This window comes from Prionailurus viverrinus, chromosome B2, assembly GCF_022837055.1.
Source record: "Prionailurus viverrinus isolate Anna chromosome B2, UM_Priviv_1.0, whole genome shotgun sequence".
Taxonomy (NCBI): domain Eukaryota; kingdom Metazoa; phylum Chordata; class Mammalia; order Carnivora; family Felidae; genus Prionailurus; species Prionailurus viverrinus.
Genome location: NC_062565.1, coordinates 135570813 through 135589243, shown reverse-complemented (window position 1 = coordinate 135589243; position 18431 = coordinate 135570813). Strand labels below are relative to the sequence as shown.

General features: G+C 39.2%; 2 protein-coding genes across 4 annotated transcripts in view; one reads left to right on the top strand and one right to left on the bottom strand.

Annotated features, from left to right (window-relative positions):
- Nucleotides 1-9651, top strand: part of LRP11 (LDL receptor related protein 11) — a 64988-nt gene extending 55337 nt beyond the window's left edge. The window contains exons 9-10 of one of the 2 annotated variants that reach the window (XR_007152472.1): nucleotides 8312-8529; nucleotides 8807-9651. The gene's annotated coding sequence lies outside the window, so the exon portion shown is untranslated. Of the gene's footprint in view, nucleotides 1-8311 lie in introns of both variants that reach the window. The other variant, XR_007152471.1, reaches the window with a different exon arrangement.
- PCMT1 (protein-L-isoaspartate (D-aspartate) O-methyltransferase) overlaps nucleotides 3073-18431 on the bottom strand; it is a 52804-nt gene continuing 37445 nt past the window's right edge. The window contains exons 6-8 of one of the 2 annotated variants that reach the window (XM_047860560.1): nucleotides 16577-16662; nucleotides 11520-11736; nucleotides 3073-3872 (exon numbers count right to left, since the gene is read on the bottom strand). In XM_047860560.1, coding sequence (XP_047716516.1) covers nucleotides 11557-11736; nucleotides 16577-16662 — 266 coding nt within the window. In that variant the 3' untranslated portion in view covers nucleotides 3073-3872; nucleotides 11520-11556. The remainder of the gene's footprint in view (nucleotides 3873-11519; nucleotides 11737-16576; nucleotides 16663-18431) is intronic. The other variant, XM_047860559.1, reaches the window with a different exon arrangement.

Here is an 18431-nt window from a genome sequence, read left to right as displayed (position 1 = left end):
GACTGTGAGATCATAGCTTGAGCTGAAATCAAGTTGGATGCTTAACTGACTGAGCCACTCAGGCACCCCAAGATCAGGGCACTTTTACTTTACTAATGTAGTTCTTTAAGAATTTAGTGCGTTGTGGGGCACCTGGGTGGCGCAGTCGGTTAAGCGTCCGACTTCAGCCAGGTCACGATCTCGCGGTCCGTGAGTTCGAGCCCCGCGTCGGGCTCTGGGCTGATGGCTCAGAGCCTGGAGCCTGCTTCCGATTCTGTGTCTCCCTCTCTCTCTGCCCCTCCCCCGTTCATGCTCTGTCTCTCTCTCTCAAAAATAAACTTAAAAAAAAACAAAAAACAAAAAAAAAAAAAAAAAGAATTTAGTGCGTTGTAGGAAATGATTTATACCCTCAAAGAATGTAGCACTTACCTAAGTTATTGGCCTTCTGACTCCCATTTAGAACATTTAAAAAATTACCCATGTTGGCTATTCATTTACAACATTAGTATTCAATGACCGTTGTCATATGAGCTCTTTTAGTGCCACACCAAACTACTGGAAGATTCACTAACAGTTACCTGAAAAGCAGAAACACCTACTTCTCTAATGAAACAAAACTAAGGAGCTTTATTCCTCGGCTCACAATCTAATGCTATGGATGGTTTCAGATTTCAAAAAATTCATGAGCATTAAAATATTACTAAAAAAATGTTATCCTACTTTAAAATACATTGAATTTTTTTAATGTTATTTTTTTAATGTTTATTCATTTTTGAAAGAGACAGAGCACAAGCAGGGGTGGGGCAGAGAGAGAGGGAGACACAGAATCTGAAGCAGGCTCCGGGCTCTGAGCTGTCAGCACAGAGCCCGACATGGGGCTCGAACCCACGAACCGTGAGATCATGACCTGAGCTGAAGTCAGACACTTAACCGACTGAGCCACCCAGGCGCTCCTAAAATACATTAAATTTTTAAGATACCTTAGGATAGGTACATTAAGCCAATTTAATGTTACTGATTGGAAAAGAGTTGAAATCCTCATTAGAAACTGGAGTTCTTCATTTTCATTCTTAACTGAGAACTAGGTTGGCCTATAATAAAATCAAATCTATAAAATCATCTTGTTTCAACAGGAACACAGCAGACTGGAACTTTAAAAAATATTTTCACTGTCCTCTTTATACTGTTTAAAGGAATCACTTCTATTAAGAAACAATGGAATGCTAAAGTATTTTAGCGATTATGAATACTAAAGATTAAACATTTCTTATCTCTGGCACACACATAAACTCAGCTCTCTTAAAAAGAAAGCTCTTATACCTAGTTAAAATTCATTTTTGCTTTCTGCCCCTATCAATGCTCCCTTAAAATCCACTCCTGTTGGGGCACCTGGGGGGCTCACTCGGTTGAGTGTCCGCCTCTCTGAAATCAGCTTGGGTCATGATCCCAGGGTTATGGGGTCGAGCCCTACACTGGGCTCCGTGCTGAGCAGGAGCCTGCTTGTACTTCTCTCTCTCTCTCTCTCTCTCTCTCTCTCTCTCCCTCCCTGCTCCTCTCCCACTCGTGCACGTGTGTGCATGCTCTCTCTCAAAATACATAAATACTTAAAATTTGTTCACTCACAAAAGTATAAAATCCAACAGTAATGCTTGGCATGGCATTTGTCTATAGCAACCAGGTGACACTTGGTCCTAGCGTATTTATAACCTGTCCCCTCAAGCCAGATTGCAAACTCCTTGAGAGTAAGGGCTTTTTTACATATGGTAGGAATTTAGATATAATAAAATGTTGGCAATCGCTATGAAGGATACAGACTAGTGGTTAAGAATCAATCTAAAATCCTAAAAGGATACCGGACCTTTGAAACTACCTCAAATGACATGGAGTCCTGCACCAAAAGGGCTCGTGGACTGGATCCAGAAGCGATGCCAACACCAGCAAACCAGCAGGGAACTAAAACTCACAAGTTTTAACTGCCAACTAACGCTAGTTTCCTGTGTGGGATCTTACCCGAGACACTAGTGAAAAAACATGTGTGTATATTTTTTTAAAACCATTTTTAAACAAGTAAAGCTTAAGACTTTAAGAAGTGGGGGAGAGTTGCCACACACGCTAAGGATCAACTTGCCAGAATCAGACTCACTTGCACGCCGGGGGGCGGGGGAGGGGTCTTTTGCTGAGAGTACTAGCTGTGCTAGATACACAGTTTGTATTTTTTCAAGTTCTGGAACTCCTGGAAAAACAAAGATCTTTTTATAAAAGGTATAAAATGACAATATTTAAACAAGATCCCAAAGCGCTACGGCCTTCTTAGAAACTCATTTTTAGGAGCGCCTGGGTGGCACAGTCGGTTAAGCGTCCGACTTCAGCCAGGTCACGATCTCGCGGTCCGGGAGTTCGAGCCCCGCGTCAGGCTCTGGGCTGATGGCTCAGAGCCTGGAGCCTGTTTCCGATTCTGTGTCTCCCTCTCTCTCTGCCCCTCCCCCGTTCATGCTCTGTCTCTCTCTGTCCCAAAAATAAATAAACGTTGAAAAAAAAATTAAAAAAAAAAAACTCATTTTTACAGTCATCATATTAATACATATCTATTTCTTTTGAGAGAGCGAGAGTGAGTCGGGGAGGGGCAGAGAGGGAGAGGGAGACAGAATCCCAAGCAGGCTCCGCGCTGTCAGTGCAGAGCCCGATGGAGAGCTTGAACCCACGAAGCGTGAGATCACGACCTGAGCCGAAGTCAAGAGTCGGCTGCTTAACTGACGGAGCCACCCAGGTGCCCCAGGAAACGTTTACAGATGAGATGGGTTTTGTCACATTCATCCTTGACCTTCATTCACGCACTCATTCAGCATTTACTGTTCATCTGCAAGAGGGCAAGCCCCGTGTCAGGCAAAGAAGAATGATGAGGTGTGGTCCTGGTCCACTGGAAACAGTCAGTCTAGCAACGTACCATTGGAGGTATCTGTTCACCCACGCCACTCAGATGTCGTAAAGCGGAGCATCAGAGAAACAACTTTCTCTCCGTGATCTCTCTCAGTCAGCACTTTGTATCTGGTGGACATGTGGTTCTTTCCCGGGGATTCAAACACCACCAAGGCCTCTTTTACTTTTAACTTTATTTGGCAAAGCAGCTGCATAAACTGTTCAGTGACTAGGACCCAGCTTACACAGCATGTTAAATCCATATACGTTATCAGCAGCAAATCGGAAACAGAAAAAACAATACTGAGCTACAAGTCTCCTATAATTTTAAAGAGGGAAAGTACTATGTCAGTTATGTCCAATCCGAACAGCTGAGTGTTTTAAAGGACATCACCTGCCATCTTCGTAAGTTTTAATATTTACAAATGCTTAGTTTTAAGGTGACAAAGCAGCTGATTGTATCTACAACATGCTATTCTATGACACCACATCAAAAGCTTTAAAAAGGGAGCTCATCTCTATTTTCTTAGTGGCATCTAACAGACATCCAAAAACCAAGAATCCTAACTTGTGAATGGTGGTGTTATCTGATGTACAAAAGGAATCTGATAAATTAATATTGAAACAGAATTAAGTGTCTAAAAGAAAAACCACTCCTCAGAATCAATTCACAAACTAAGTTTTCCATTTGACAGAACCTCGTCTTTTAATATTTTAAAGTAAAGTGTGGGTGTGTTGAATTAATAAATCCACAAATTTATACTTTGCATCGCTCCTCTACCAATTCGGCTTCCGTGCCTCTTTGAAGAATTAGAAACCCTACAAAACCACACATTTTCATGCTGAAAATAATAGTGTAACAAAGTCCAAAACAAGCTGTGATGCTGTTGGTTTTCAAAAAGCTTTGAGAACTGAGATGAGCAATCCACTGTAATATTATATACTGGTCAAGCTGATGGCGCTTTTACAGTTCGTCCCTGGGGGTGAAAAAGAGAAATATGTCAGTAGGAGTTACATACTATAACTTTCTGGTAGTTCAGATACAATTATTACATAAGTACAAATACACCAATCCCCAAGCATTAAAAAGGAAGGAAAAAAAAAAAAAAAAAGCAAAGCAAACAGTCCCAAGTCCAAGCAAAGATGGGAGTCAGCCATCCACACATCCCTCATGCTGCTCTGCAATGAAACGTGAAACCTCAAGGCCCTGAATTCTTTATTTTTTACTTCTTAAAGATAACTTTCTTCCTTTAAGAGCAAAAATTCAGAGAAACTTTAACTTCTCCATCTAGGAGCTTGCTAACACTGTTTATTAGAAAATGATGATGAGTATTTAGAGTTCAAATCATTTTTTATAGTTACATTTACAAAACTGGGCAAGAATTTGGTCTTTTGTTTAGAGTATCTGTTAGCAAGTGCTGCGTAGGTCCATCTCAACCAAACTCTTTGGAAGAAAAAGCATCATCTGGAGGTGTGCTGTCTCTGTCAGCTGATTTCAGAAGGCAGCCTCATCAGCTCCAAAAGAAACCAGTCGCTCAGCCAGGCACAGCACCTTCCCAGCAACTGCCAGCGACAGGAAGAAAGGAATACAAATGCAGCCTAAAATAAATGGTATGGTATATAAATTACGCCTCAATAGAGCTGTTAAAGGTGGAAAAATAAAGCTATCAAAAAAGCCAAAAAAACTTCAGAGTAGAGGGCAATCTGAGTGACAAAAACATCGCTAAATACACAAGAATTTTAGGGGTAAAGAAGTATGACGTTTGCAACTAAATCTCAAGTGATCTCAAGAAAAAATAGGATATATATGCATATATAAATAGAGAAGAGGGGGTGAGAAAGTGAATGTATAAAAACGTTAACCATTGGTAACTCTGGATGTAGAGATTCAGAAACTCTTCCTACTATTCTTACAATTAATCTGTAATAAAAATTAAAAAGTCTTTAAAAAGTTGTTAAAATCAATGTGAAGGGAAGGTAAGTAAAGAGCTAAAGTTTCCCAGGTATGTGGTGAATTAAGGGACTATCAGACAATACGCTTTCTTTTAAAACTAAATTTTGTAAGTTGTGTGAGAAATTATTTTAAAAATTACATCTCCCATAAACTGCCTTTGTCATAGAGTACTGGATTATCTGTTAAATGATAAATGATCATTTCTGGTCCCTTTTAATATATTCTTCTAAATAATGTAAATGCTAGAATTCTCATAGAACAGCTTTTACTTAAATTCATGCAAGCATTAAAATATTTAAACTGCAAAGATTTCATACTTGCAAACGCTCTTTTCATAAATTCACTTAACTCTTTAAAATGTAAACTGAAGATACTACTGTCTTTGCAAAATAATTTACTGTATTTGATTTACCTGTTGCAAGGCATTAAGGACATTGTAAACGTATATCCTTATTGCCAACAACATAGCACAACATTTCCATATGTCCTCTTCAATTAAAAATTGTTTTAAAAAAGAAAAGGATAAAAACTCTCAACAAACTAGGTATAGAGGAAACGTACCTCAACATAATAAAGGCCATATATGACAAGCCCACAGCTAACATCATACTCAACGGTGAAAAGCTGAAAGCTTTTCCTCTAAGATCAGGAACAAGACAAGGATGCCCACTCTCGCCACTTTTATTCAACATAGCACTGGAAATCCTAGCCAGAGCAATTAGGCAAGAAAAAGAAATAAAAGGCATCAAAATCGGAAAGAAAGAAGTAAAACTGTCTTTTTGCAGACAACATATTATATATAGAACACCCTAAAACCACCACCAAAAAAAAAAAAAAAATCAAAACTAATAAACCAATTCAATGAAGTTTCAGGAAACAAAATCAATATACAAAAATCAGTTGTGTTTCTATATACCAATAATGAACTATCAGAAAGAGAAATTAAAACAATCCCATTTATAATTGTATCAAAAAGAATAAAATATCTAAAATAAATTTAAACATGGTGAAAGATCTGGACACTGAAAAGTAGAAGACATTAATGAAAGACATCGAAGAAGACACAATGCTCATGGATTGGAAGAATTAATACCGTTAAATATCCATACTACCAAAGCAATCTACTGATTCAATGCAATCCATATCAAAATCCCAACAGCATTTTTCACAGAAATAGAACAGCCCTAAAATTTGTATAGAACCACAAAAATCCCCAAATAGCCAAAGCAATCTTTAGAAAGAAGAACAAAGCTGGAGGTATTACACTTTCTGATTTCAAACTATATTACAAAGCTAGAGTAATCAAAACAGTATGATATTACCATAAAAGAGACACATGGGTCAATGGAACAGAACAGAGAACCCAGAAATAAACCCACGCATATATGGTCAACTAATTAAGGAGCCAAGAAAATACAATGGGGAAAAGATAGTGTCTTTAGTAAATGGTGCTGGGAAAACCAGACAGCCACATGCAAAAGAATGAAACTGGCCCATCTTACGCCACACTGGCCCATCTTACACCACACACAAAAAAATCAACTCCAAACGGATTAAAGACTTGAATGTAAGACCTGAAACCATAAAACTAAACTTAATGTGGTAATCATTTTGTAGTATATACATACATCAGATCGCTATGTTGTACATGTAAAAGTAATGTAATCCTATGTCAATCATATCTCAATAAAACTGGGAAAAAATTGTATTGTAGAACAGCTAACAATGTGGGACAATACTGATACCACTTTATTTAATAAAAAAGATTATAAAATTATACTATATGAACTCAGAATTACAAAAGAGCTATATACAGAACTATGGATAAAAGAGTAAAAAAAATGTGTGTATATATATATATACACACACACACATATATATATATATCTACCAAAATGTTGATAATGTTTATCTCTAGGTTCTGACACTGTGGGTAATTTTTATTTCATTCTTTGTACTTCTAAAAATTTTTACATGGCACATGCATTATACTTTGGTAGTCAGAAACAGTATTACTAAAAAACAAATAGAAGGAACTGTATAGCACTACAAAGAAAAAAAGGAAAAGGAAAAGAAATTAAGTTTATAAACCTGAATTTTAACATTTAGGGCACCAAAGAAAACCAAAAATTTGCTGTCAGTGCATGTATAACTTTGTCACATCCTATTACTCCAAAATCTATATAAGTTTCAAGCTTTTATTTTTCCATTTAATGTTCCAAATTCTACATAAGTATCTTTCTTTAGCTGACTTACACATGTAGATCATTTATAATAAAAAGTATTATGTCCTGGGATGCCTAGTTGGCTCAGTTGGTTACGCATCCAACTCTTGATTTCGACTCAAGTCATGATCTCCCAGTTTGTGAGATCAAGCCCTACATCAGGTTCTGTGTTGACAGTGTGGAGCCACTTAGGATTCTCTCTCTCCCTCTCTCTCTGCCCCTCCCTTGCTCACTCTCTCTCAAAATAAATAAACTTTAAAAAAAAAGTATTATGTCCTAATTTCTAGAAAGGCTCTTTAAAATGGTTATATATGTGCTAAACATGTTCATTAGGTTAATAATTATATATATTATTATGTAATATATAACTATACTTAATTTATTTATTAGGTTAATAACTCTAACCTACTAACATTTGGTATTGTATATTCTTTATTGTATATTGTATATTCTTTACATTTATCTAACAAATGTAAAGATGTACTACCAGGAAACAATAATCAAAATCCACGAGTGTTTTCTAATTAATGGGTTTTCTGAGGTAATACAGTAGATTGTACAAAGCTTTATGAGAGACGTAAAAAGAATTCCAAAAGCAACAAAACACATCCCTGCCTTTAAGGGTACAAAATACTGCATGTATTTTGTATGTACAGCATTAATGCTGTAATGTCTGTCAAGGAATTTAAAAGGGACAATACGGGACGATACGGAACACAGGGTCAACCGGATACCCTAGGAACTACACTGTCGGCCTTAGAAATGCCCAAACGATTCATAACATGTTTTTCACTTTACGATGACATGGATAAACAAAGCGCTGATGGAATGAGAATGCTGACACATTCCTCAGCGTCACAAACCAGAGATGAACTTATTCCATTGACTCCTGTGGCTCTTAAAAATAAAAATAAAACTTACCAGATGATTAACAAAATATTGATCTCTACATATATAAAATGAATATACTTATGTTAAATGAAACACAAATTTAAAAAGTATGAAGAGCTCACGAAGCAGCTGATACAACTATTACACATCCACGTCATGAACATACTACCACAGGTTCTAGGTCTATGGCCCCCACGTCTGGCATCGTCTCTTATCACTCCGCCAAAACTAGAAACGGACCTCCCTTCCAAGCATAAGGAAACAGAAGTCTGCACGCAGGCTTGGGGCTTTATGCGGCATGAGAACGCAGCATGCCCACCACCACTGCTCTTGTTTTCCCACACAGTTTCTATCGAAGGTCCCCAGCAAAGACTGCACCTCACCCTCACAGAGCACTGCAATCGGCTCTGGATTCCTCAGGAAGAGGAGGACGGAAAGCTGGTGGGAAATGAGAAGGTTCGGAAGAAAGCATGGGGATGAGCTGTTACATTAATCTGGAAGAAGATCTGAAAGAACAGAGATCACCTCACCTGGCAATAAAACTGAGGAGGAGCTTTTTAGATGGTAATTCCCAAATGTGGGAAATGGCAAGCGACTCTTTTGAGCCACATTCTATCCTTACTACCACTGCCTTAATTCAGGCCACCAGCATTTCACCCCTAGCTTGCCACAACCGCATTCTGTTTCAGACTCTAGCTCTGTCCCTTTCCAATCTACTCTCTACGCCACGGCCAGGGTCATCTTTCTGAAATGTAATTCTGATCACCTCACGGTCTGGCTTCAACACTTCAATTGCTCTCCTAAACACACTACACTCTAACTGGTTGTTTGTCTTCTTTAGATTTGTTTGGATCTCCCACATGACTAGAAGTCCCAAGAGAATGGTCGGTTTCACGTTCACAGCTGTGTATCCATGGCCCTAGTACAGTCCCTGGCAATGCTGTCCCTGCTCTCAGTGGGTTCCAGTCAAACTGTTTCCTCCCCCTATGGCCCAGCATGGTAGGTCCCCGGTCCCTGGGTATGTCAAGACCCTTCACTATTCCCATAACCTTGCCTGTATTTCTTTGATTCGTCCTTTCACTAAAATCACTTTAAAAATCCCTAGCTGAGCATACTTTCTGTTTTCTGCCTCGATCCTGCCGGAGAGTTTAAGAATACAAATAGAAACAGTGGATTAATGGTCTCTTTTGATTTTCAGTTAACTGTTGTTTTACCCTTTCAAACATCTTATTTTCTAGTAATCTGTTTCAGCACAAATTTTTTTCAATGTGGCAGTTGTTTTTTTTTCCAATGCTGTTTTCAGCATTCACCTTCACATTCTATAAACCTATACTCTTGAAAGATTTACAATTAAGTAACTGATTGTCTTTGTAAAACTACAACCGGCTGGCTCAGTTGGTAGGGCATGCGACTCCTGATCTCAGGGTCAGGAGTTCAAGCCCCACATTGGGCACAGAACTTACTTAAAAACAAAAACAAAATCAAACTACATCTTTGGATGTAGGAAAAACGTGTCTGAACAAACAACATTTACAACAGAAAGAATTAAGAAGTCTTTCTAGTACAACTAGAGAAATGCCTCCAGTGATACATACGTGTAAAATTGCTCAATTTTTTAAAAAGTTGAAGACCGAAAAAGAAAAACAGACATATATATATATATATATATATATATATATATATATATATATACCTAAATATTTGGTAAATGACTAAATATTTGTCCATAAATTTAAAAGTTATCCTAACTTTAATATAAATAGTTTAGTTTTATAAAGGGTAAATATAGGTGTTGTGGAAACCTAGAGTTTATATGACCTGGGAAGCGGAAAGAACCTCTTCATGAAGGAAAAAAAAAGAGGACTAAAAACAAGACTGCCCAGAAAACTGGGAGGACCAGGAGAGACCCTAAGCACGTGAAGGTCCTGAAGCTTAAGTGTCACGAGCTTCATGCTAAACCCACCTCCGCTTATTATAGAAACAAGATACCTTTTTGTAATTCCTTCATCATCAAATTGACAGTAGAATGTTCAATACTAACATTTATTGTGTGTAAAAGAAAAAATTTAAATTATTAATGAAAATCTGAACTCTTACTTGGTAGCAAATGTCAGTGAGCTCAGTGATATGTTTGCCGCTTGTGTATAGCAGCAAAATCATACTGTTATGTAACAAGATAACCATCCTAGAAGCAAAGTCGAGGAAGTCTGTAATTAGTTGTTAAAAACTGTATGATTTCAACTGGCAAGACTCATAGCTTTTTAAAGCTTTTTTTTTAAAGCAGTGGCCGTGCTCCAGGTTAAAATTCAAAGAAAAGAGCTATATCCATATTAAGTGAAGAATGAAATGCAATTCCTAGTAAGACATCCCAGAAATGGCCAATCGGAGTTTAAAGAAAAACTCAGTTTTGAACAAACGGAGTTAGATGACCATTTTTGCAATCAAACATTTACTCAAAAAGTGTCTTTCCGCTTTCCATAAAACAAGATTGAGGTCTATTAACCTTACAATCACCATTTTACTCACTAAAAAAATAAAAATAATTCTCTAAAAATAAGTACCCCTGTCAAATAAAAAAAAAAAAAATCCTAGAACAAGGAAACTGTAAAGCCTTTCTTATTTAGACATTTAATTTTAAATAGTCTTAGCTAGTGTCACTCTTACTTATCGATTTCACTCCTTCCCACTGGAGGACGTGGGGAGGGGAAGGGAGAAGAAGGAGAGAGGAAGAAGAGAAACCTGGGCTTCAAACAAAATATTCAGATTATGCAGAGACACAAAACACAAGTAGGCATTATAATGAGCCATGCTGTACTGAAGATTATGCCGCATGCTGTTGGCCCTTTGGGTGGGTTTGTGAGACCTGGGCACTCCCTTTGAGCTTAGAGAATCCCCCCACCTCCCCAGGAACTCAGAGTGGCTTTAAAATGCGCTGGCCAGTTCTATAGACTGGGAGAAGTTTATCCCTTATAGTGGCTCTGAAACAGTAGCTGAATGTAAAACAGGCACAGGTTGTCAGACAGAATGTCAATGAACCTGACTGAAAGAGAGAAAGCAAGCTGAGAGGAACAATGTCCTCTCTGGGATTCTGACACCTTTGAAAACTGGGACAAGAGTATCTTTTCCCTTCTTTCTCTTTACGACTATGGTACAACAGGGGGGTGGAAGGGGCAGGAAATGATGGCCCCTTCTCTTCAGACCAAAGCCTTTGTTTCCATGATCATACAGCAGTTACAAAAATGATCTGTGAATATAGAAAATTAATGGCTGATAATAAATTATCCTTAGAAAGTTCTGAACAGTGGCTAAAAGCCTCTTTGGAAAAATAAAAAAATTAAAAAACCAAGGGAAAGGAAAAAACCCCACCTTCGTGCCAACCAAGTCTCACCCCCCTTTCCCAAAGATATGAGTTAAACCAAAAGAAGGGCACACTCATGCGAAGTTTGTCTAGACTTTTAATGTAGTGAATTTCTGATGTTAGAATGGAGAAGCATAAAGGTGACAACCAAAAAAGCAGCCTTGTGGTCTAATGTCTTAGAATCCACACCCTTCACCTTGCGTGTGTGGAAGAAGAAAGAGCAGAAGATAAAATCACTTCCACCTGGCCCACTGCTTCTCTTTATCTGTTAAAGGCACGTAGATCACTCCCATCAGGGGCTTCATCTTGACACTGCCGTCCTGCAGCTTGTCGTACTGCTCCAGCATCTGGTTGCCACCTGCGGGGCCGACCGGCAGTATCAACCTCCCACCAGGCTTTAACTGGTCTATCAGCTAAAAGAAAAAGACACGCCAAGTTACCGATTTTACGTTAAGACTCACTTTACTACACTGTAAACAACTTCCCGCGTCCGTGGGCAGAAAGCAGAAATGTGCTTTATTTAGTACATACATACTTCGACTGTTAAACTTATTACTCAATTACCCATCGACCTCCTCTACTAAACTACCAGTTCTCTGATGACAGGGACTGTGATCTTATCCATCTCTGTGCCCTTTGGCATCTAACATAGGACGGAGTACAACTGCAGGGCTCACAATGTTCAAGCTGAACCGCGTAAGCAGAACCATCCTCTCTTGGGAAGATCAAAGGCAAAGTAGGAAATTTCAGTGCCTGTTTTGAATCTTTGTGGTCTGGAGTGGGGAAGGAAGCGGGCAGTGCAGAAAATCAGCAAGGAATTCCTATTCTGACACTGCAGAATTTAGGGCATCACGGAGCTGAAAACAAGGAGACCTCGGTTTTACGACTGAATTTAGGATTACTGGCACCATGACAAAGGAAGGTAGGCTGGAGTTCCTGAAGCATTAGAATGAGGACACCTTGTCAATGAAAAACCAAGAGTACTCAGTGAAAGCCCTTTTGGTCAGAAAACATTTAAACCCTATGTTACCATTTGAATGTAGCCTTCAAATGACCAGTAATCAAACACGGTAAGGAAGAAACTTTACTTTGGATAGTATCATCTCTCTCCTGGACCAGATGTCCTACCTTCTGAGATCTCGTGGCTTCCTCTTTTTGATTTTTCCTACTGTCTCTCTCTTCCCTCATTTTTTGATATTATTAAAGTGATTCCTCTAGATGTATTCTGTGAAACAGTGCACAGAATATTTTAAGAGAGAGAATGAGATCTTCAAGTCCAAAACGACCTTTATTTTACATATTTGACAATATGTGAGTATAGAATTCAAGGCTGGAAGTCATTTTCAGTTTAGATTTGTGATGGTTTGTTCTTCTGACTTGTTGATTCTTTTAAGCTCATTTATTTATTTTGAGGGAGAGAGAGCGCAGCATGTGCCTGTGCATAGAGTAGGGGCAAAGAGGGAGACAGAATCCCAAGCAGGCTCCATGCTAGTGTAGAGCCTGACACGGGGCTTGGAGCCGACCTCAAGAGTCAGACACTCAATGGACTGAGCCACACAAGTGCCCCTGACTTGATTCTAATGCTGCTGTTCTGCAGTCTGATACCTTTCTGATTACCAATCATTAACAGATTATGTTCTATCTGGAAGCTTTTAGAATATCCCTGATATTCTAGCATCACGGTGATATTATGGTTCCTTTTTTCCTCTCTTTTTTTAAAGTTTATTTTTTTTAAACTTCTTTTTTTATGTTTATTTTTGAGAATGAGAGACAGAGACAGAGCATGAGCAGTGGAGGGGCTGAGAGACAGGGAGACACAGAATCTGAAGCAAGCTCTAGGCTCTGAGCTGTCAGCACAGAGCCCAATGTGGGGCTTGAACTCACGAAGGGTGAGATCATTACCTGGGCCAAAGTCAGACACTTAACTGAGACCCCCAGGTTCCCCTAAAGTTTATTTTGAGAGAGACAGCAAGCAGGGGAGGGGCAGAGAGAGAGGGAGAAAGAGAGAATCCCAAGCAGGCTCTGCACTGTGAGAGCAGAGCCCGATGCGGGGTTCCAACCCACGAACCACAAGATCATGACCTGAGCCAAAACGAAAAGGTGGATGCTCAACCAACTGAGCCACTCAGGCACCCCTCCCTTTAAAAAAAAAAAAAAAAAAATCATCATACTGGGCACTCAACAGATCTTTTCAAACTATAGAATACTGTCCTTCAATTCTCGGAAATTTTCTTACTTAAGGCTTCACACTAATTGTTCCTCATACAGAAATTTCAAGCAGCAGCCCCTTTTTTCAAACCCATGCTTCATCTGTGATTTCCAAGGTCCTGATGCCTCCAATTTCTAAGCCCTTTCAAAGTTCTGCAGAGTAGGGGCACCTGGGTGGCTGAGTCAGTTAAGTATCCAACTTCGGCTCAGGTCATGATTTCACTGTGTGAGTTCGAGCCCCATGTCAGGCTTTACGCTGACAGTTTGGAGCCTGGAGCCTGCTTTGGATTCTGTGTGTGTATGTCTCTCTCTCTGCCCTTCCCCTGCTTGTGTGCTCTCTCTCTCTCTCAAAAATAAATAAAACTTAAAAAAAAAGATAAAAAGCTCTGCAGAGCAAGCTGCTTCAGCAATGATTCCCTCTGCAGTCTCTTTAGTTCAACTTCCTCCGCCCTCCTGACTCAGTTATTACTTCATCTGCTTTCTATCTGCACATGCCACAGGGCTCAGGAGTGCAGGTGCAATCTCCTAGGTGATAATGAAATATGGACTTTGTGTTTCTGTTTCTTGTTTCTCCAGTTGTTTTGGGGTGATATACAAGAAAAGGCATAAACATCTTTTCTGTTATCTTGAAACTGGAAAGCCCCTCCCTTCAGAATGTCTCTCTTTAATCTGATATATAAAAACCCCTATAACGCTTCCCACTGCTACTGCAAACATTTAATTCCTATTGAGCTAAAGCCATAAACGCCCTTGGAGATCATCTCTGGGTCTTAGTGGAGAAGATAAGCCCTGTGTTTAAATACAGTTCTATTTCACATTTTAATTGTTCTTATTAGGCTGCCTTACAAATAAATAAATGAGTAAATAAATAAATAAATAAATACCTATGGATCATGTGTCCACATGTGACCATTCATTGAACTATTCATTTATGACATGTACATCTTTCTACAGCATATATATATATATTTTTAATTTTAAATAAACTCTATGCCACACATGGGGATCAAACTCATGACCCTGAGATCAAGATTCGCATGCTCTACTGACTGAGACAGTCAGGCATCTCCTCTACAGCATATTAATCCTTCAACTAAAATGTGTTAGGGGGCGCCCAGGGACACCTGGGTGGCTCAGTCGGTTAAGCATCCGACTTCAGCTTGGGTCATGATCTTACATTTCTTGACTTCAAGCCCCGTGTCGGGCTCTGCACTGACAGCTCAGAGCCAGGAGCCTGCTTTGGATTCTGTGTCTCCCCCTCTCTCTGCCTTTCCCTGTTCATGCTCTGTTTCTCTCACAAATAAATACACATTTAAAAAAAAAGTGTTAAGGGGTGCCTGGTGGCTCAGTTGGTTGGGCATCCAATTCTTGATTTCAGCTCAGGTCATGATCCTAGGGTGGTGAATCAAGCCCCATGTCTGGCTCCACACTGAGCATGGAGCCTGCTTAAGATTATCTCTCTCTCCCTCTGCGCTTCTGCCCCTCTTCCGCACTCACGTTCTCCCTGTCTCTGAAATTAAAAAAAGATAGGGGCGCCTGGGTGGCTCAGTCGGTTGGGCGTCCGACTTCGGCTCAGGTCATGATCTCACGGTTTGTAAGTTCGAGCCCCGCATCGGGCTCTGTGTTGACAGCTCGGAGCTCGGAGCCTGAAGCTTGCTTCCGATTCCATGTCTCCTTCTATCTCTGCCCCTCCCCCACTTGTGCTCTGTCTCTCTCTGTCTCTCAAAAATAAATAAATGTAAATAATAAAAAATTTTTTTTAATTAAAAAAAGATAAAAAATTAAAAATACAATGTGTTAAAACGACTGGTTTAGTTTTTTTTTTTTTTCTTTTAATTTTTTTTTTTTTCAACGTTTATTTATTTTTGGGACAGAGAGAGACAGAGCATGAACGGGGGAGGGGCAGAGAGAGAGGGAGACACAGAATCGGAAACAGGCTCCAGGCTCTGAGCCATCAGCCCAGAGCCCGACGCGGGGCTTGAACTCACGGACCGCGAGATTGTGACCTGGCTGAAGTCGGACGCTTAACCGACTGCGCCACCCAGGCGCCCCAGTTTTGTTTTTTTTTTTAACAAGTAATACGGCCAGAGAAATTAAGTGATTTTCCCAGTCATTCAGCAGCCAATAAAGCAGAAAGTCAATGACCAGAACAAGTTCCTTAACTTTCAGCTTCTCATGAACTCCTCTACACATATAGAAAGGAACTTTTCCAGACTGGGGAGTGGCTGAGACTGGGCAGAAGAGGCAGTGTCACTCTCAGCCCCTAGTCATCTAGTCCAGACCTGTGGAAAACTCAGACTCCATAGAAGCCTAAGATCTCAGTGAACTTAATCAAGGATTATTAAGGGATGACATAAGTTTATCAGTCTTACTAAAATAAAAAAACAATTTTGTACTTAAATTATGTAATATACAATACTGGAATACCCTTCCCTCTCATGGCAACTATGCAAACCCTACTGTTCTTTAAGATTCAGTTGCAACTCCATTCATGCATGTAGTTTCATTGATAACTCCAGGCAAAAATGTTCTCCCTCCCTTGAACTCTTACAGTACAGATTTTCTTCTGGCATCAACATATATTACATGTTAATGATAATGCTATCATATCATTAATTTTCCTGTTATATGTAGGACACTTGTTTTCCAGAATATAAGTTTTGTGAGATAAAATGTATGACAAATACTTCCTGGTCTCACCCATGCATCCAACAATCTTGCATATTCTGGTATTTAATAAAATACCAAGTGATTATCAGATTATGAACTCCAGATGGATTTTCCTAATTCTATTGGTATACTAGTTCTTAGATGGATCAAACACTGCTTCAAACAAGGTAGCTACAAACTGTGATTTAGTAATCTTCAAGTCATTTACACAACTCTTTGCATACGAAAAAAACCCTGCATACTAGGTATAATGAAAATGCATGACATAAAAGTCTAATTATGTTTTGAACATCATCTAGAAGTCATTTCTCTATAAATCTTTTATAGCTTTAGTTGACTGAAGCACAAAGACACAGGGAAAAAAACCCAACTCACTGCCTGGGGCACAACTGGGGCTGCAGCTCCTACATGAATAGCATCGTAAGGGGCTTCTTCGGCATATCCCATTCTTCCATCTCCCACTGAAAGAAAAGAAATTATGCTTTAAAAATCTGTTTGGACGGAACTACCCAGTGGGAAGAATTATAGGAGGTTTAAAACAGAGCAAGAGAGATTTTTAATAAATGATGCTGGGACAACTGGATATTCATATGGAAAAAATATATACTTGAACCTCTACCTCTTACATACACAAAAATCAATGTCAGAAAGATCAAAGACCTAAATGTGAAAAGGTAAAATGATAATGCTTCTGAGAAATAACACAGGGGCATATCTTCATGATTTTAGAGTAGTCTTAAAGAGGACACAGAAGAAGCTGGTAAGTCTGATACATTAAAATTAAGTACTTCTATTAATCAAGAAAGTACCAACACAAGTGAAAAGGCATGCCATGGAGTGGGAGAAGAGGTTTACAATATGAATAAATAGATAAAGGGCTAATCTATAGAAGTCCTACAAATCAAAGAGAAATATGAACAACTCAATATCTGAAAAAGACATTTCACAAAGGAGGAAATCCAAATGGTCAAACAAATGAAACAGTGTTCAACCTCACTGGTTAAGAGGAAAATACAAAATAAAACCACAAAGAGACACTGCTCTATACTAAGTGGGTAAAAAGAAAACTGACAGTATCAAGTGTTGGTAAGACACCGAGCACTAGCAACTCTGACACATTGCTGATGGGAATGTAAACTGGTTCAATCACTTTAAGAAAGTTTTGCAGTATCTATGGTTCCCTATGAACTTGCAATAATACTCTACATAAATAAATGCTTGTATTATGAGTGCACGTATACATTTGGAACTTTATACACATATGTTCACAGCAGCTTTCTAATTCCCCAAGTTAGAAACAAACCAAAATGTCCATCTATGGTAGAATAAACAAACAAATTTTGATAATGGTCTTACAGTGGAATATTATATAGCAAAAAAAAATTAACTATATGATAAGATGGATGAATCTTACAAATATAACATTGAATGAAAGAAGTCACTCATCATAGACTATATACTATATGGTTCCGTTTATCTAAAGTTCAAAATTAAATTGAACATTATCTATGGAGGTGCAATTAGGTAGTAAATGCATAAAAGTAATGATGCTGGTTACCATTAAGGAGAAAGGAAAGTCTTCCGTGGAGGGAAAAGCAAGCAGAGGACATGTAAGCCACCAATAATGTTCCCTTTCTTGATCACTGTGATTAATTAAACAGGTATTTGCTAAGCTTCACATTTATGCTTTATGCATGTTTTGATGTTAGTTATATCTCACAACAGTACAAAGTGTTCACATGGAAATATGTCCACTGTATACTGCTGAATGGAAAAGAGCAAACTACAGGACAGAATATATGAGTCAATTAAAAAAAAAACATGTAGGGGCACCCGGGTGGCTCAGTCGGTTGAGTGTCCGACTTCGGCTCAGGTCATGATCTCACCGTTCCTGGGTTCGAGCCCCATGTCAGGCTCTGTGCTGACAGCTCAGAGACTGGAGCCTGCTTTGCATTCTGTGTCTCCCTCTCTCTATGCTCCTCCCCTGCTCACACCCTGTCTCTCTCTCAAGAATAAAGAAAGATTAGGGGCGCCTGGGTGGCTCAGTCGGTTGAGCATCCGACTTCGGCTCAGGTCATGATCTCGCAGTCTGTGAGTTCAAGCCCCGCGTCGGGCTCTGTGCTGACAGCTCAGAGCCTGGAGCCTGCTTCGGATTCTGTGTCCCCCTCTCTCTCTGCCCCTCCCCCACTCATGCTCTGTCTCTCTCTGTCTCAGAAATAAATAAACATTA